Source organism: Lepeophtheirus salmonis, chromosome 12 (assembly GCF_016086655.4).
Source record: "Lepeophtheirus salmonis chromosome 12, UVic_Lsal_1.4, whole genome shotgun sequence".
Classification (NCBI taxonomy): Eukaryota; Metazoa; Arthropoda; class Copepoda; order Siphonostomatoida; family Caligidae; genus Lepeophtheirus; species Lepeophtheirus salmonis.
Window position 1 is genome coordinate 9,443,725 of NC_052142.2, and position 17,864 is coordinate 9,461,588.

The following is a 17,864-nucleotide window of genomic DNA, read 5'->3' on the forward strand; positions in this document are numbered from 1 at the left end:
TAATTTGTAGCAGTAGTATATATATCCTGAATTAGTAAATAATGTTTTCTCTTACAACACACAAGCCAAACTATGATCCTCCCGACAGTTGACAAAGAACTTGATCAATAACTCTTTAAAACTGGTATTTCTGAGGGATTGAATTCAGCTACTTGGGCGTTTCTGTGATGTTCTAGTAATTTGGAATACAATAGAACATGAAGCTCTTAAATCTCTCTCGCAGTTCTTGATTGATGGATATAGCCATTTCTCAGAAACCAAATAATAATGTCCCCATCTGATGAAATCATATTCTTAATTCTGGACGGAATAGCATTTCATCTGAAGATGCAGGAAAAACGAAGCAATTGATGCTGGAGGGGTAGTTGACAATTGAGACTACATTGTTCCATCTACATGACTAACTGACTGTGGATATGGTGTAAGTGGATACTTTAAAACTTAAATCCACACTATCCATGGCAAATGTCTTTGTAATTTTAATTTAAATATGTATCTATAAAGTTTGTAATACAATGTGTAACTGAAAACTTTGTAAGATTTGGATTCTTATAATGTCCTGATAAAGCAGAATCAACATATTGTTATAATTTAGGGGGTACTTTTGGGGGTCGGACTTAATTTTCCTGGAAATAAATTGTATAGCAGTCTTGGCTTTTACAGTGCATAATTATATGCATATATTATAATTATGCATTTATATAATTGATGCAAGTTTTTTCTATGTACTTTAGGGGGGAAATAAACTGTAAATTCAACGTCTTTGGGGCAACTTTTTTTTTGAGGGGGGAGGGAGGGGTATTTCTGACCTCTCTTTTCTGACAGATTTTTTTTGCCAGTGTTTGTTTTTTATGATGTCCTAACTTAGTATTCTAAATTGATGCAAGTTTTGTCCATGTACCTTTATGGGATAAAAAAATGTAGATTTTTCAGTTTTTCGATGTACGTTTAGGGGGGAGGTCTGACCTCAAATTTCCGATCGAATTTTTTTGTTAGTCCAGGTTTTCTGATATACCCACCCAGACACTATTTTAGGGGGGTCTAGAGGCCAGACCCAACATGTTGTCGTCTACAGTATAAATAAATAAATGACATCATAGGAAAAGCGACATCTCCAAAAAACTATGGACCATACCCATTTCTTTAGGATAACAGTCGCGTTTCACTACTTGGTTTAAAGCATTATTTAAAACTCTTTAAAGCATTACAGGATCCTCAGTTCTCAGGCTTGGGCACTCCTATTATAAAACTAAATAAATCTATCAAGTAAAGACTAAAAAAATATGTTAAGGACAAAAGTCTAATCATAGCAACATTTCTGGACATAAGATTTCAAAATTCATTGTTACAATTCTCTCACTCAACAAATTCGAGAAGACCTAATATATGAATAAGAAAAAAGGAAAATATTTATCAGTTAAATTTCTTGAAAATAATATAATGGAAATTGAATTGAAAATTGATTCTTCTCTGCAAGAATATCCAACGTTATTGAGTCTGATAGTTATTTGTCGAAATGTAGCTTTGATCATGGCATGGTAGCAATTCTCGGCAATCAAAAAAGAAAAGAAAAAAATTATATTTACCTTCAAATGCTATCAATAATGAATTACCAATTTATTTGAACTTCTCCTGGTTCAAGAGAATAAGAACGACCCAAGAATTTTACGCAATGAACATAAAAATGTATTTTAGAGAAACGACAGGGTATCAGTTAGAGGAAGGACTTACCAGGGTCCAACAGAGGTTTTTAGAGCTTTTCCCCATGAGCTTTAGTGGAAGAGGTTGTCTTCATCATGGAATTCATTTTTGGTAGGGCACTTCCACTTCTAGGTGATAACGACCCAGTTAATATTAATTATCTCTTCAAGAGAAAGGAAGAACTCATGAAACATTCTAGAATTGTTTCTAGTGGTCCGCTGGATACGTTTCAGCATTTCCATCCCGAAATTTTTCTCACAGCAAACCGAATCTTGTGCATGAGGTGGATAGGAAAGGCAAAAGCGAACATGGATCCACGTATCCCCTTCATATTGCTTGAGAGAAGCTTAAGATACGAATGATCAGGAGAGAGATAGAGGAAGCCCATAATGTTATAAATTGACTTATCGTTGATAATTGGCATAATTTGAAGACAAGCCAAGGAGTAAAACTAATTAAATGGAGATGTACGGAGATTATGTTGTTAGAACAAGTATATGACTTCAATAAAACAACATCTATAATGAATAAATTAATTTATTAACATTATATAAAGTAATAAAAATCAATAATTCATGCACAAAGACTCACTTTAAAAAAAAAAAATATGTAAATCATTTTTTTAAATGTCCCTAACAGAAAGAATCTTAGTCCAGTAAAAATAATATTTCAACCTGAATACAGAAAGAAACTGGCTAAAATATTGTCAATATAGTTATAATATTAAATGAAATAATTTTTACATTTATACACATACAATGAATACAAGACACATTTTACAATTTATTTACTCTTCTATTCTCTCCAGGATAACTAAGTCCCTAGCGTTTCCTATTTTCTTGCACATAAACGGAGGGAATATAGCTTTTTTACAAGGAAGAAAAACGTTTTCTTATCTTTTATTTCAGTAAATTTAGAACTAATCATATACATAATTTTACTACGCACATAGTACTTAAAAAACAAGGTCCAGTGTATATAAATTAGTCTTAATCTATCCTTAATGATTTAAAGAGAGCAAAATTTGCAAATTTTAACATATTGGAATACAAGACATTAGAAGCAAATAATTTTTCAATTTTCTTAATACTAATTATTTATTTAGGTTCAACATTACAGTCTTCCTTTAAGTGCTTCCATGCATATGCCATATTGACCGTAATATATTTTCAAGGTAACGGTTGCTTTTCACTTCTTGGTTTAAAGCTTTACTAGTGTCAAGTGGAGAGTCGCCAACACCCAGAAATGATGTGCATGATGTACATTGAGCTTCATCTTGAAGAAAAAGTCTATGTAGCCCTCAACAAAGTACAGTTCATTGTTTACACCTGTGGTGGTCATTGTTTCCAGATCTGATGACTGCCAATCTGTGAGGATGATTCATAATTCTTTAATGTTAACATCAGCCCAAACCTCCTTGATCTCTAAAGGTGTGCGAAGTATATACTCCAACGCAAATCTTCTCACTTTTTTATTGTTATTTCTATGGCATTCTTTACAATAACTGTTCTTACAAGTTACCTGAAACTTTTAACCTTGGTTGATACTTATAATTACAAATACGTAAGGTTGATAATTTTGGTAGGGATATAAAGCGTGCGAGGAGAAGGGAATAGATACTTATGGCATTATTGTTTAAATAATAAGCATCTCCCTCTATCAAGAACGTTATCAATTCCCACCTTATTATTCAATATTAATATCGTATTAGATACTGATAGTCGATCGAGAACTGAATAAAATGCCTAAAACAACGTCTCTTCCTTTCTGGATTTCTGGAAATACTTACCGGATGAGAAAGAGATGGTTTGTCGATATAAATGTGCCGTTACTCCCCTGTCTAGAATTAAACGAACTCATTATTCTCATCTCATATCAAGAGCATGGATATTTATTTATAAAATCAAGTTAATGACGAATACATCAAGTCAGACTTGATCTCTGATCACACAAAGATGCTTATTGCATGTATTATACCCTTATCCATTACTAATCACCCTACGTTCAAAAAATTTATGGAGAAATACACGGGTAACCCCGTGTCTTCCCGAAAAATTCTCATTAAATTAATGGATGATGTTGGTAATTATGTCATTTATAGAAATACCTGCATTGTAAATTGTGAAGTTGAGATGATTTTCAGCATGTTTTGAGTCATCCACACAAAATTACGATCAAAGTTATCAGTAAAAAGTATAAAATATTTACTAATTTCGAAATAAAACTCTAAACTTTGTACCATCTAACAGTAAGTATTCATTTTTTTTAACCTAACGATAAAATATGACTCTATTTTAGCTAAAAATATCAAGAATTATTATACATATATGGCAAAAACAACTACTTAAATGGTCACAACAAAGGTGATAGTAGCTTTGGATGGTTTGCAACTAGTTTGTCTGAAACTAGTTTCTTCACTTAGACTTTGGTATGATCATTAGTTTTTTCAATATTACATAGTCAATCAAAATTACTTTTTTGTCACTTAAGGATTAGCTATGGTTGATAGGCTCAAGAAATGGTGTTCAGAAATCTCATAAAAGGTAAAAACAACTGCTTAAATTATCACAACAACGGGGTAGTTGTATTGGGTGTAGCATTATAATTAATAATGGTGTGTATCCTTCCTGATAATAGTATGTTGTTATATAAGCATAAATAACGGGGGGGAAATCTTTTTTGATGCTCTTAATAAGGAGTAAATTGCCGGACATTACTACATAATTAGCTTTTGCTCTAAATCTTTAAGATAGATTTATTTCTAACATTTTTTTTATTAGTATATTTATTGTCTAATTTTAACATTTACTTGATTATTAATAATTATTTAGATCTCATCGATATCTATCCTGTGCACAATTGCATATAGCAACTTCCACATTAGGAAAAAAAGGGTGATGATCTTATTGATTAAACTCTACGTCTGGCATGTGTTTAGCAACATAAAGTTATGACATATTTAACTGAATTCATGTCAGAACAAGAAAATATTATTTGGATAAATCTATTATTTTAATATTCTGTATTTATATTTATAATTTATTATTGTTATTATTACTTATATGATTCTAATTGTTTAATTTTGTATAGTTAACATAAATGTATGATGGTGTATTTTTTTGTATGTAGATTATATTTAATTTAAGCCTTCTTTTTTAAACTTGGAACTTCAAATATATTTCGAAATACTCTACTTTGTCGTTTCATTAGCTATTATTCTGAGAATAAGGTTAATAATGAATTACAATTTCATAGAGTGTGACGTTTTCAAATCTGCTGTAACGGATAAAAACGTCTAAGTCAATTATACGTAGTATATCTTCATTAAACATTTTGCTAATAAATACTTTCGTTATACCCTCAAAAATCATAATAAAGCAGGCAACTGATAAATACTGATGTGATTATCAGTGAGAATTACATTAGTATTTTAAACAATGATACCATATGTCTTTCTCTCCCGCCCCCCCCTTCTCCTCGCACGCGTTTTTCTCTACAATATTATCAACTATAATTATGGCCTAACATTGTACTTCTATTAACCTTGATAATAATTTACTAAGTTATCTATCCACTTCTTTAACATCAAGAATACATTCTACCACCACTTCAGCTTCTTGCTTTGAGAAAGGGAAAGAAAGGATAGATTCAGTGTCTAGAGCTTTTTTCGAAGCTGAAAAAATCCCTCCATTTGAAACTGTCAGCTCCTTATTGAAAGGTAATACATGAATCTGGTTTCCCCCTATGTTTTTTGTTTAGAATCATTTTCACGGTTTCTTTTTCTTCACTTCAGAAGGGAACATTTCTGTACTCAGCGGATTTCAAGTTCGTCAAATCAAACACAAAAATATAAATATTATTGCCATTTTTTTGAGGATGAAAATAGACTCCCTGTGATAGAAAGAGGAATCATTATAAAAGAAAATCTGAGATTCAAAGCTTTTCTCCCAGGTTCCATTGTACCTATTCATCGTCTTAAACACTCAATTAGACAACTTCTTCAAGCAGAAAAAACACTTTGCATGCTAGTTTTTTTAAATATACCAATAACCGAGTTGTCCTGAATATTTGAAGTCACAAATGAATTGGAAAGTGAAAGAGAGTTAAATTTATTGTTTAACATCTGCAACGAACTCTGTAACACCGAAATTGGGGTTACCAATGAAGATACCGCTCTCAATGCTACTCTTTACTACATTGCAAGGTCAGTTTCTAGAAAAATTTCTTGTTCCAGTAGCAATAATCTTTAATTTAAAGATAGTTCATTTGATGTCAATAATATTCAACCTACCACTGAAGGAGAAGCTGAGAAAAACAGTTTAATTGAGTTGATTCATAGAGGAAGACTTATTACACCCCCTTCGAATTTTCTCTTTTTGCCAATTTGTTAAATTAACAAATTCCTAAGTAGCATTTTGAAGAGGCCAGATTTAATAAAAAGTTGTTCAACGATTCATCTACTACTAATATTTTCAATTGTGCGGTGATCCAAAGAATTAATGACGATGAAAGTGTATTCTCACTTCCAGATAAAAAATGTTAATCTGGTCACAAGTATCAGGATTTATTGAGTGTTATTTCATGCAAAGTATTCAATGTCAATATCAGGAATTTTTTATTGTCAAGAAAGTTATGAAATTCGTTCAAGTCTGAAGCAGAAAAAAGAATCAACATCACATCAACGAAGAAAAGCTGCTAAATTATCCTTTATGTCTTCCAAAAAAAGCTTTATTTGAATATTCTTGATAACCCATTTGAAATTCTAAAAATACATTTTGGTTAAGATTCATATTAGTTATTCATTTTTTTATCATTGATACCACAGAGTTATACCTTACGTTATATTAAAAGGTCTCAATTTAAGGGAATATGTAAAAAATAGTGCTCTAATATATCATATTTGGCTATTCATAAATTTTTTTATGATATTTCAGCAACTATTGAGTTAATTAATTTTTTGTTTTTAATACTCTTCACTTAAACAGGTAAAAAATCGGTGGCTATCCCAGTTTATAGTTACTCTTGTACATAGAAAAAAATTAATCCGATGAATATCCTCAATTCAAATCTGAGTCCAACGAGGACTAAGACCTATAACTTCAAAACAAATCCTCAGTGTTACTCTGCTTCTTTCATAACCTCACGTAAATTTTCAATCCAACTTCGTATCTATCAATAGTGTATAGGTAGGAACAGGTTCCCTATGGTATTAGTATTAATAGAACTTAGCTATTAAGTATTAACACATTATCTTACTTTGTGTTTATCAAGGGCCTTGTCAAATAAGATGAAAACGACCCAGCGTGGATTATTTGTGTTTTGTCCTGTAATTGTAATGCTATGAACAAAGGCATGGAGAGAGTTGACCTTATGCACAAGAATCTGCTTTTTTTAGTTTATCTATCGAATCCTAAGTTATCAACACATTTTTGTTCCATAATTTGCGGTGATATCATTAATAATTTAGTTCTTATTAATTGCAAAATTTTTATTGCCAAGAATCGGATTCAATATTACGAAATACACCATAAATAATTTCCATTATCATCGTTGAGATCAACAAAATTATAAAAACGTTATTGAAATTTATATTCATGTGACATATTTACTCGAGTTTCATATAAACATAAATGAAATTGTTTACTGTACTAGTTAAAAATAGATATTATATTAATTTGATAGTTTGTAATCATCCTTTACGCATATTAAAATAAAAAAAATAGTTACCATCTAATGCCACTAATAAATATATTCAAAAAAAACAATTGTGTTTATTCAAAGTTATTTCTCATTGTACTTTAGGTCCAATATTAGTTATTTATCCATTGAATAAAGTATAATTTGTTTTAAATAAATATATTATTTCAAAATTATTTAATATTCATATAATAACTTTTAAAGGGTAAATAAATTGATAAATATTATTTAATAGCTGATAATTTATGTAAAAATATATGGTCTTTCTAATTATGGAACTATAGTCCAGAAGAAATTCAAAGTAGAACAACACAGTAAGACCCAAATTCACGAAAGGAATTTGGAACTATATAATGTAGTATCACCAACTGGATGTATTATGTATGATGATGGGAATTATTGTTGTTATTGTATATATATATTTCTTAGATTTAAGCTATTATGAGTTATTGTTATTTTAATATTATGTATGGTGATATATGATATGTTGAGAGGTTTATTGCTGAGTTGTGTGTCTGAATATGAGACGCGTATGATGAGAATCACCAAGGCCAAACATCACATGCTGGGAGCAGGTGATGAGGGGAATTGGAGAGTTCTAGAACAACTAGCATTATACCCCAAACGTCTATAAATATATGTTATGATGTATGTAGGAGACTTAATCGCCAGATCATCTCCGAAGAACTAAGTAATAAATAAGTGCAGTGTGCAAACGTACTACGTGATTCTTATTATCAACCCTAAACTCCAAAACAACAACTTAAGGTAGGCCTAATAGTTATCCCATTGAACACAGCGGTGTTCTCATTTGACTCCCACTAAATTGTATCCTGAGAAGGAATGCTTATCAAATATTGATCTTATATTAATCCAAACTAAAAAATATAAGTAAACTTTGTAGTAGCCTTTTCCACGATTGCTAGAAAAGGACACTACAAATTGGCGCAGTCGAGTAGGATGCTGTCAGTCTTGAGCAACTTTTGCTCTTGCTTTAGTTTATTTTTGTTATCGGCCGAAAATCGCAAATGTAAAGTAATGTAAAAGTAGATTTTGTAAACATCTCTCAAGATGTAAGTACGGTATAGGACCTAATATTTGAAAAGCCTCCCGAGGAGAACGGTAGTGACGTAATCTTAATGCGGTAGAGGACAGGGCAGGAAAAGTTTCTCAGTATTCCTTTAAAGTAGAATCAATGCGCAAAATCACTGTCCACCCTACAGTTTAGTGCAGTAAATTTACGGAGGGTAGTTATTAGATCTGACTGTAGATTTCTTAAAGAAATATGTAATTAGTAACCCAAAAAATAAATTTAAGTCAATGATAGAATTTAATGTCGGTTAAAAATTATTGAATTATCATGTGACTTAAGGGGAATGGGATGAGTGGGAGTATATAGACAAATTTATATATGTTATCTCTTTTGTATAATTATTTTGTGTTTATGTATTCAATTTTACATGTATATATTTATGTATGTGGGATCGAAGAATATAATCTGACATACATGTTCACTCCGTGTGGGGCATCTATAGCAGATATATATTTGGAGATGAATAATTAAATTGAAGGTTATATTATTAGAAGAACACAAGGGGTAGAGATAATTAGTAAACTCATGTATCTATATATATTTCTTTAGACTAAGCTGGGGTGAGACGAATAGTGATACGCCCATTTGATTCGCGTTTTGATTCTGAAATAAGTTTTGATTACGCTTTGAGGTCAGGATAAATAGTAAATCGCTGTCTTGCCAAATTAAGTTTTTATAAAATTACTGACCTATTAGTTTTAACAATTTAAAGGACAGAAAATGCAGACATCAGGCGACAATCTCAATCCATCGAGGTCACAGACCTTAACCAGGGAGCAGCTAAAATTGTATATTGGCCAACAGGTCAATAAAGCATCAAAACAATTTCAGGGGAACCAAAAGAACCCCCTGAAGGCGTATGATGGTAGTACTGACTTCCATTACTGGAAAATCGGTGCTTTGTCCCAGCTGAAAGATACAGGGGTGGATGAGATTCTCATGTGTAAATGGGCGGCGGAGGCCATGTGTGGTCCCGTGGAACAGACAGTCCGGCACATAGTCATGGACACATATTTTACCTTTGACGAGAGTTTAGGGGTCCCCCTGGAGATAGTCAAGGGCGGAACACATTTAATGGAGCGGTTAGACACCGCCATTAATAGTGTTGGGGGAAAGAAGAGGCGATGGCGGCCTTCCAAATGAGATTAAGAAGCAGTTTTTGCAGGGCCTGTTAAATAGGGTAATTGCAAAAGCTACTAGGAAAATAAATTATGACCATCCTGAGATGACGGCAGAAGAAGTGCTTCGACATGTAGAGCACTATGAGAGGGCGGATCAGGTCGATTATATCGACCAAAAGGTATATAAGAGGGATTGGGGACGAGCTGTGCCAAGTAAAGCACCCAATGTAAATGCCCCAAAGCCCCATTACGCCATGGTTGAACCCATGGAGGTAGATGCAATAAGTCTTCCCACGCAAGGAGACCATTGCTTGATCCACCCTCAGGGTCGTCACAAAATGAAGGATTGCTTCATAGTAAAGAAGTATAAAAGGGAGGAAGAAGAAAGACAGGGCGCTACTGCGGCACCGAGGTTTAAACAGAAACCAAAGTGTTTTATCTGTCAAAAGGAGGGGCATATTAAAAGAAATTGCCCCTTGGCTAAAAATAAGCCGGGAAACTCCTAAGGGGGAAGAACCCCCCTTAGGTATTATTTCCCAAAGCGACGCCATCGCGGACAGCACAAATACCAAAGGGGATCTGACGCATCCAAAAGACTTTGGGGAAGAAACTACAATGAGCAAATTTGCTGAATCGAGTTTAGCAAGCTTAAATCTGCCAGGTAGTCAGCCAATTTGGTTCTGGGCCAAGTTGGGTGGTATGCGGTTTCAGGGATTAGCAGACACTGGAAACCGGCACTCGATCTTATTGACGAGGCATTATGGAGGAGGTCAAATACTTGCAAGGACCTGAAAAAGGCGGACATTGTAGTGGGTTCAGTAGGGGATAATAGGTTAGATATTATTGGTATTCCTACTGAACCGGTTGTAATCATGGTGGAAAATTTAGAAGAACCATGGAAGATAAACCCTCTAGTAGTTCGTGGGCTAGGGGTGCCATTTATACTATCACTGAAAACTATGAGACAGCTGTCCATATCATTAGAATTAGGTGAGGATATCATTGCTAGGGTTGGGACTAGCGGGACAGAAATTCGGTTAACAGAATATCTGGGTTCTGACGAGGCAATGGAACTTGTCTCCACTTTAATGTTAATTGACTGTGAAGAAGTTGCTGAGGTAATTATTACTGAGAAGACGGTAATTCCCGTAGAGAAGACGGTAATAATTGAGGCTACAGCCAAAGGGTACAAGGTAACTGATGACGGCACATCAAATATTGTATGGTTTACAGCAACTGAAGAAGATTGGAAAATAAATCTTGAGTCACAATTAACAGAAGTGAGGATGACGAGGCGGGGCGATAGTCGAGTAAAATTAGTCATTTCGACTGTTGAAGAAGAACCCCGGCGGATAGCTCCAGGAAGAAAAATAGGAACTATCCGACGATTGAAGCGTTACACGCCAACTCATGAAAATTTGTTAGCTTCAATGGAGATGGAGAAAATCTGCCCTCCATCTGAAGAACTTGAAAAATTAGACCCTAATATTAATTATTCACTAGTACTAGATAAATTGTTTCAATATATTGGAAAACCTATTAAAAGAGTAGCTAGTGAGGCGGAGAAAATTAAAAATGAAATTAATATTATGTTTGGGGGGAGAGTTCGAAAGAATGATTATCTGAGCGGTAATGAACGGGCACTAGTAGAAGAGTTATTATATAGATTTTATGGTATATTATCAAAAGACTCCTCCAATGTAGGCCGCACGGAAATATTAAAGTTGTGGTGGATACTAGTGAAAATGAACCGGTGAAGGCAAAGGTTAGACCTATGAATCCAGCTGTGAAAGAAAGTTTTAAAGGACAACTTCAACAATGGATTGAGGAAGGAATAATTGAACCGACCATAAGTGAATGAGGATCAGAACAAGTTAACAATTGTTTCCACAAATTGGAAAGGCCCATTTGGGGCATACTTTGGTACCTGTGAAAGAAGAGGATCAGAACAAGTTAACAATTGTTTCCCCATTTGGGACTTATAAATTCCTTCGGATGCCTTTTGGACCCAAGAATGCGTGCGGGACATATGCACGATTAATGCGTCAAGTTTATGGTCCACAACTAGACCGGCGAGGACTCCTCGGATTCTTTGATGACAATCTCATCTTAGGATGTACGTTCATGCAAACACTATGTAGATTTGCTGAATTTATGCTCAGGACTGAGAAGGCTAATCTCAGGGTAAAGGCTACGAAAACAGATTTGTTTACGCCTATGACGAATTGGTTAGGGCACGAGATAGGGGAGGACATGTTGCTCCGGCTGATAGACTAGTAGAAGCTGTTCAGCATTGGCCTATTCCTGCTAACAAGAGGGATCTCCAAACCTTCTTGGGCAAGACCTCTTATTATCGTAAATTTATAGCATCATATGCTAAAATAGCTGAACCAATTGCAAAACTTCTCCGCAAAGATGTAGAATGGCAGTGGGCTAAGAGCCAAGATGAAGCATTTAATGAATTAAAGAAAAGGTTGCAGGTAAAACCATTATTAAATACCCCAGACTTTTCAAAAGAATTTATTGTTGAAACAGATGCTTCAAATTTTGCCATTGGCGCCGTGTTAACGCAAATAGGGGATGATGGTAAAGAACATCCGATTGCGTACGGTAGCAAGTCCCTTAATCAATCACAAAGAAATTATTCTGCAACGCAGAAGGAATTGCTAGCTGTAGTCGAGTTTGTAGAACATTTTAAGTATTTTATAATGGGAAGAAAGTTTGAAATCAGGACTGATCATCAACCTTTACAATGGTTCATGAAATCAGTTGCGCTTACTGGAATGTTACACAGATGGAAGGAGAGGCTTATGGAATATGAATTCGAAATTAAGTATAAGCCTGGAAAAAGAAATCAGAATGCTGATTCTTTGAGTAGAAGACCCGACCATGAAGAAGGTGTAACGGAAGAAAGTAAAAAGCCCAATGAATATGATTTCAAACTAATGAAAGCTATAGGCAAACCCATTGCAAATGTTGCTGCGGTAACAACTCGACGCAGGAAAAAGAACTTGATCAAGAACAAGAAAGGATCAAGGTAATAGAGCAAGAGATGATTGAGGTACAAGATAAGGGAAAAGAAATCAATGAAAACGAAATTGATGATATCTCAACAGATAAATTTATAAAACTAGATTTTTATAGGTCACAAAGTGATGATACTTGCATGAAATATATTAAGGGTTTGTTAATGAAAAACAAAACGGTTGAGGAAATTAAAGCACAAGGTAATAAATTATTGTCGCGGGAAATTAAAGCTTATCTTAGAATATATAATCAATTACATTTAATTGATGGTAAATTGTATATGAAGGATAAGGAAAATGGAAATATGAGAATTTGTGTACCGGAAAAAGATATACGTACAGTTATTGCGACTGTACATGTACATCCTTTATCAGCGCATCCTGGAATGACAAAGTCAAAATTATTAGCTAAACAATATTTCTATTGGACAAATATGGATAGAAATATTGAGGATGAAATAAAAGGTTGCGAAGTCTGTGTTTGTGCAAAGGAAAGGAGACAAAGACCATTGGAAAAAATGGGACAAACTTCTACAGCCATCAATGAAAGATTCCTTGTATTTTACATGGATTTGATGGGTCCGATGTACAACGGTTATGCCAGTGATCCTAAGTATTTAATGACAATCACTGATGCATGTACTAAATTTCCAGAAGCGTTCCCTTAGAAGGAACCTACAGTTGAAAATATTTGTAAGATATTATTAACTGAATTCTTCCCAAGGTATGGAACGGGTATGAAATTAGTAACAGACAGGGGTTCACAATTTATTTCTAAATTAATGCGACAGGTGTGCGATGAGTTAGGAGTCATTAAAGCAGAAACTCAAGCTTATCAACCTCATACTAACCCGGTTGAAAGATTAAATAGGGATATTGGACAAGCTATTAGAACATTAATGGTCCAAGAAAATATCCCTGATAATAAATGGCATAAATGCCTAGGGGAGCCTTGGCTCAAATAAGGTTCCTAATTGTACCGAGGTTAGGATATTCTCCATTTTTCTTAGTAACTGGAGCACATCCAGTGGTTCCTGCAGTTCAATTAGATTCAAATATGCAAAATGCTCCTACATCAGTTAATGAACTGGTAAATACAGTTACTGATGCGTTAGAAAAAGTTAGAGTCCAACAATTTGAAAGTCATTTAAAGAATAGAGAGGCTTATAATAAAAAAGTAGTCCAACAGGTAATTAATGTTGACGATGAGGTGTTTTTGTGGGCACCACAAACTGACAAGAATCGTAAATTGGCTACTTATCAAAACGGACCATTTAAGGTTCTAAAGGTAATAAACGACAGAATGGTTGAGATTAGAACAAACAAGGGTCCTAAAAAAGTAGCTAAGGACAGACTACGGGTAATATCGGGAAAAGATATTTCTAAAGAATTGATTCCCTTTAATACACCTCTCTATAGAACAGAAAGAAATAGACCTTCAGACTCTAGACTAACGGAAGAGAACGAAAGTAATCATTTAGATCGAGTAATTCAATTTTCATATCCTGATTCTCCTGAAATTCAAACAATTCCTAAGATTTCTACATCCGTAAGTAATAAAGATATAGAAGATCTTCCAAAAAAAAAGGGATGATGAGGAGGAGAATGGAAAACAAGAGGATAAAAATGAAAATGGTAATATGGATGAACTCGAGGAAGTATATATGAGTGAAGCAGGAGCGGAAGAAATAAGAAAAGAAGTAAGGAATATGGAAGAATCGCCCAATAAGATGCAAGGATCTGTTGAGAAGAAGAATAAAAACGAAAAGCAACGCCTGAATATAAACAGAAGTCAAAGAAATTATTAAGTGCCGCCTTTGATGAACTAGCTGCGTTGCTAGATGGGAAAACACGCCCTAAGTCATATAAAAGGAAACCAGTCAGCCCCCACGCACAAGGTAAAAAGGAATCGCGTATAGAGTCAAGTGAAGAGAGCGAGCGAAGGGGAACAGACTGAAAGAGAACTAGAAGATACAAGTAATATATCTTCTACAGATGTTCCACAGGAGAAAGAGGGCGAGGAAAATAGTTTTCCTTAAAAAGGAATAAGTAATAAATATTTAATTGTGATTTGAACTTTTAAAAAAGAAAAGAATTAAATATAATTAAATATGAAGTTACTTATTTTATTATTATCACTTACTTTTGTGTTTGAAGTTCTTCAAGTTAATTCAGAAAGTGAAATTAATGGAAAGGAAGAACTCGTCAATTCTATTCGAGGAAATGGGTAGAGTGGGAACTTCAGTACAATTGATAGAGGTCAGGACGGAATTACCAATGGTTAAAATCAACAGAAGAATTGAAAACGTCCTGGGGAGTATGCATGCTACAATTAAGTATATGAACATTGTGCGTATTCCCAAGTCATTGACGAATGCTCTACAACAAAGAATAGAATATATCCGCACACACATGAATGAAGTAATGATGTTATGTGGGTATAAGAATGACGGAAAAACGAAAAGGCAAGTGATAGTGGGCCTCAGAGTATTGGGAGGCTGGATGCTTAAGGGGTTGTTCACAAAGTTCTTCTCAAGTGATGATCACTCAAGGTATGAATCAGAGATATTGGATACCTTGGCACAGCAAGAAGAAGAACTAAGGGCAATCCGTGGAGCAATAAGAAACTTAGCCACAAAGTATGATATCCTTAAGAATGTCACAATGATGCTTCACAATCAGCTACAAGAAGTAGAAAGGGTTGAAACAATGATAATGGTGTTGACAACAATCTCAGAACAGATCAACAAATGGATCAGGGGAATACAGGCTGGTATGACCGGGAGATTAACACCAGACTTGTTATCAATCAATGGTGTGGGGAAGATCTTGGATATGGTAAAAGAAAGGAATCATGATGGATCAATCAGTCCAGTTGAAAGTGAGAGTATTGGGAATTTTTACTCTCTGCCTGTGCAACTGGAAAGAACGGCAAACGGATTAGATGTGGCGGTTCGATTACCCTTATATTACAAAGATAATCTATACGAGTTATATAAGTATAGGGAACTCCCGATGACAATAGAAGAAGGAGTTCGGATGTCATATCGATCACCAATAGGAAAATATTTAGTGATTGATGACATAAAGGGTATTTATAAGGAAATTGAAACAGATGAATTAGTGGATTGTATTCATATTGAAGATATTCGTCTGTGTCCACATTTAAGGTTGTTCAGAATTGGACAAAATGGTTGTTTGCCTGCATTGATTCATGGTAACTTTAAATTGGCTAAGGGATTATGTGACATAATGTTACATAAATCGGATGACGTGTTTGTGTCGCAAATCAACGATGGAAAAATATTCGTGGATGTGCAGAAGATACAAAGGATCAAAGCGTCATGTACAAGTGGTTCTGGTAGGACAACAAAACGTCGAGAAGCACTTGGGTCCGGACAATGGATGATCACATTTCGGAATGATTGCAATGTGAGGATTGGTGATTACTTGATTGGAGAAAGACCAGTGACAAGTAAGATCAAGGTGAGGGTCGTGGAAATGATGATTCTGGATGAGGTGGAAGATGTTATTGCGGATTTAAACCTCCATGAAAGCTGGGTTTATGGTAATGGACAATCAAGCCTCAAGGACAAGCTAGAATTATTGACGGAACCTCAGAAAGCAATATCTATAGACAAGTTGAGGATAATGGCAAGAACTGCCAGGGTTGAAGAGAATCGTTTTTGGATTTACGGTATAGTGGTTATTGAAACCTTATTAATCATTATATTTTCAGGATTCTTTGTGACGTTGCTCTGTAAGGTACGAGCTAGAAGAGCTGTACAGGAGTGAGTTAAATCCTGAAGGGCCGTATATCGGGAAAGAAAGACGAGGTCGTCTTTTCCTCAAGGAGGGAGCATCTGTAGTATCACCAACTGGATGTATTATGTATGATGATGGGAATTATTGTTGTTATTGTATATATATATTTCTTAGATTTAAGCTATTATGAGTTATTGTTATTTTAATATTATGTATGGTGATATATGATATGTTGAGAGGTTTATTGCTGAGTTGTGTGTCTGAATATGAGACGCGTATGATGAGAATCACCAAAGCCAAACATCACATGCTGGGAGCAGGTGATGAGGGGAATTGGAGAGTTCTAGAACAACTAGCATTATACCCCAAACGTCTATAAATATATGTTATGATGTATGTAGGAGACTTAATCGCCAGATCATCTCCGAAGAACTAAGTAATAAATAAGTGCAGTGTGCAAACGTACTACGTGATTCTTATTATCAACCCTAAACTCCAAAACAACAACTTAAGGTAGGCCTAATAGTTATCCCATTGAACACAGCGGTGTTCTCATTTGACTCCCACTAAATTGTATCCTGAGAAGGAATGCTTATCAAATATTGATCTTATATTAATCCAAACTAAAAAATATAAGTAAACTTTGTAGTAGCCTTTTCCACGATTGCTAGAAAAGGACACTACAATAAATGTCACATAATTAATTCCGATTCTGAAAATTCCAATTTTACTAAAGATATAACTTAAATGCTTGTCTCCTGCATTATTCCTTATCGTGAATCATCCAATTTTTGTTAAATTTATGGAAATTTACTCTGTAAAAATCATTCCCTCTTGTTTCTTCATCACAAAGTCAATGGAGTCTCAAAGTAAAGTAGTGTTGACCAAGAATAAAAAAAAATGAGGGGAAGGATAGATATCTTGAATTGGATGAAACTACTGATACTCGATAGCAGTCCATGACTGCAATGTTGGTTTGTCCTTTAGACAGTTAATTTTTGGGTCGTCCTTATCTCATTAATTTGGAAGGTATCCAATGATTACAATTACTGTTGTAACAAGTATCAGCAATGTTCTTGTCTCGGATTTCAGAGACGAAAGACTGAAGGGTTTAATCACCAATTAAATATAAGCATCCAAAAGCATTAACCATAAATTTTCCAATTATATTGCATATTACATGTCTTGGTCATAGGCTGAACAGAATAGCAACACTCTGACCTCATTTCTTTTAAAATACAAACACTCTCTGAAGTGAATATATATTTCTTTTAATTTGAGTGATCTAAAACAATTGACTACTACGCCAAGCACTTCCATTCAGTCAAAGAGTATATTAATGGTATGTATGGAAACAATGATGCAATCTATAAAACAAAAGATGTTCTATTCACATCAAAGAAGAAGATATTTTCATGCAATAAATCGAAAATGGAGGCATTTAAGACATGGTGCAATCCC

The 17,864-nt window shown here is 34.3% G+C and overlaps 1 protein-coding gene and 2 long non-coding RNA genes across 3 annotated transcripts; all 3 read left to right on the plus strand.

The window, feature by feature from the left end:
• Window positions 1–3,992: 3,992 nt before the first annotated feature.
• LOC139906718 (uncharacterized) lies at window positions 3,993–4,636 on the plus strand. Its single transcript, XR_011782516.1, has 3 exons — window positions 3,993–4,129; window positions 4,192–4,244; window positions 4,533–4,636. It is a non-coding gene; the product is annotated as an uncharacterized lncRNA (long non-coding RNA).
• A 3,129-nt stretch (window positions 4,637–7,765) lies between these two features.
• Window positions 7,766–11,188, plus strand: LOC139906720 (uncharacterized). The gene is made up of 2 exons (XR_011782518.1): window positions 7,766–8,166; window positions 9,204–11,188. It is a non-coding gene; the product is annotated as an uncharacterized lncRNA (long non-coding RNA).
• Window positions 11,189–11,554: 366 nt separating this feature from the next.
• LOC121126753 (uncharacterized) lies at window positions 11,555–16,868 on the plus strand. The gene is made up of 2 exons (XM_040722075.2): window positions 11,555–14,687; window positions 14,796–16,868. Exon 2 carries the CDS (start codon window positions 14,826–14,828, stop codon window positions 16,431–16,433), a length of 1,608 nt encoding a protein of 535 aa, XP_040578009.1. The 5' UTR covers window positions 11,555–14,687; window positions 14,796–14,825; the 3' UTR covers window positions 16,434–16,868.
• The last annotated feature ends 996 nt before the right edge of the window (window positions 16,869–17,864 follow it).

Excerpts from the sequence above, each read along its gene's own strand:
- LOC121126753 (XM_040722075.2), top strand. The coding sequence starts at position 14,826 with ATGGAAAGGAAGAACTCGTCAATTCTATTCGAGGAAATGGGTAGAGTG.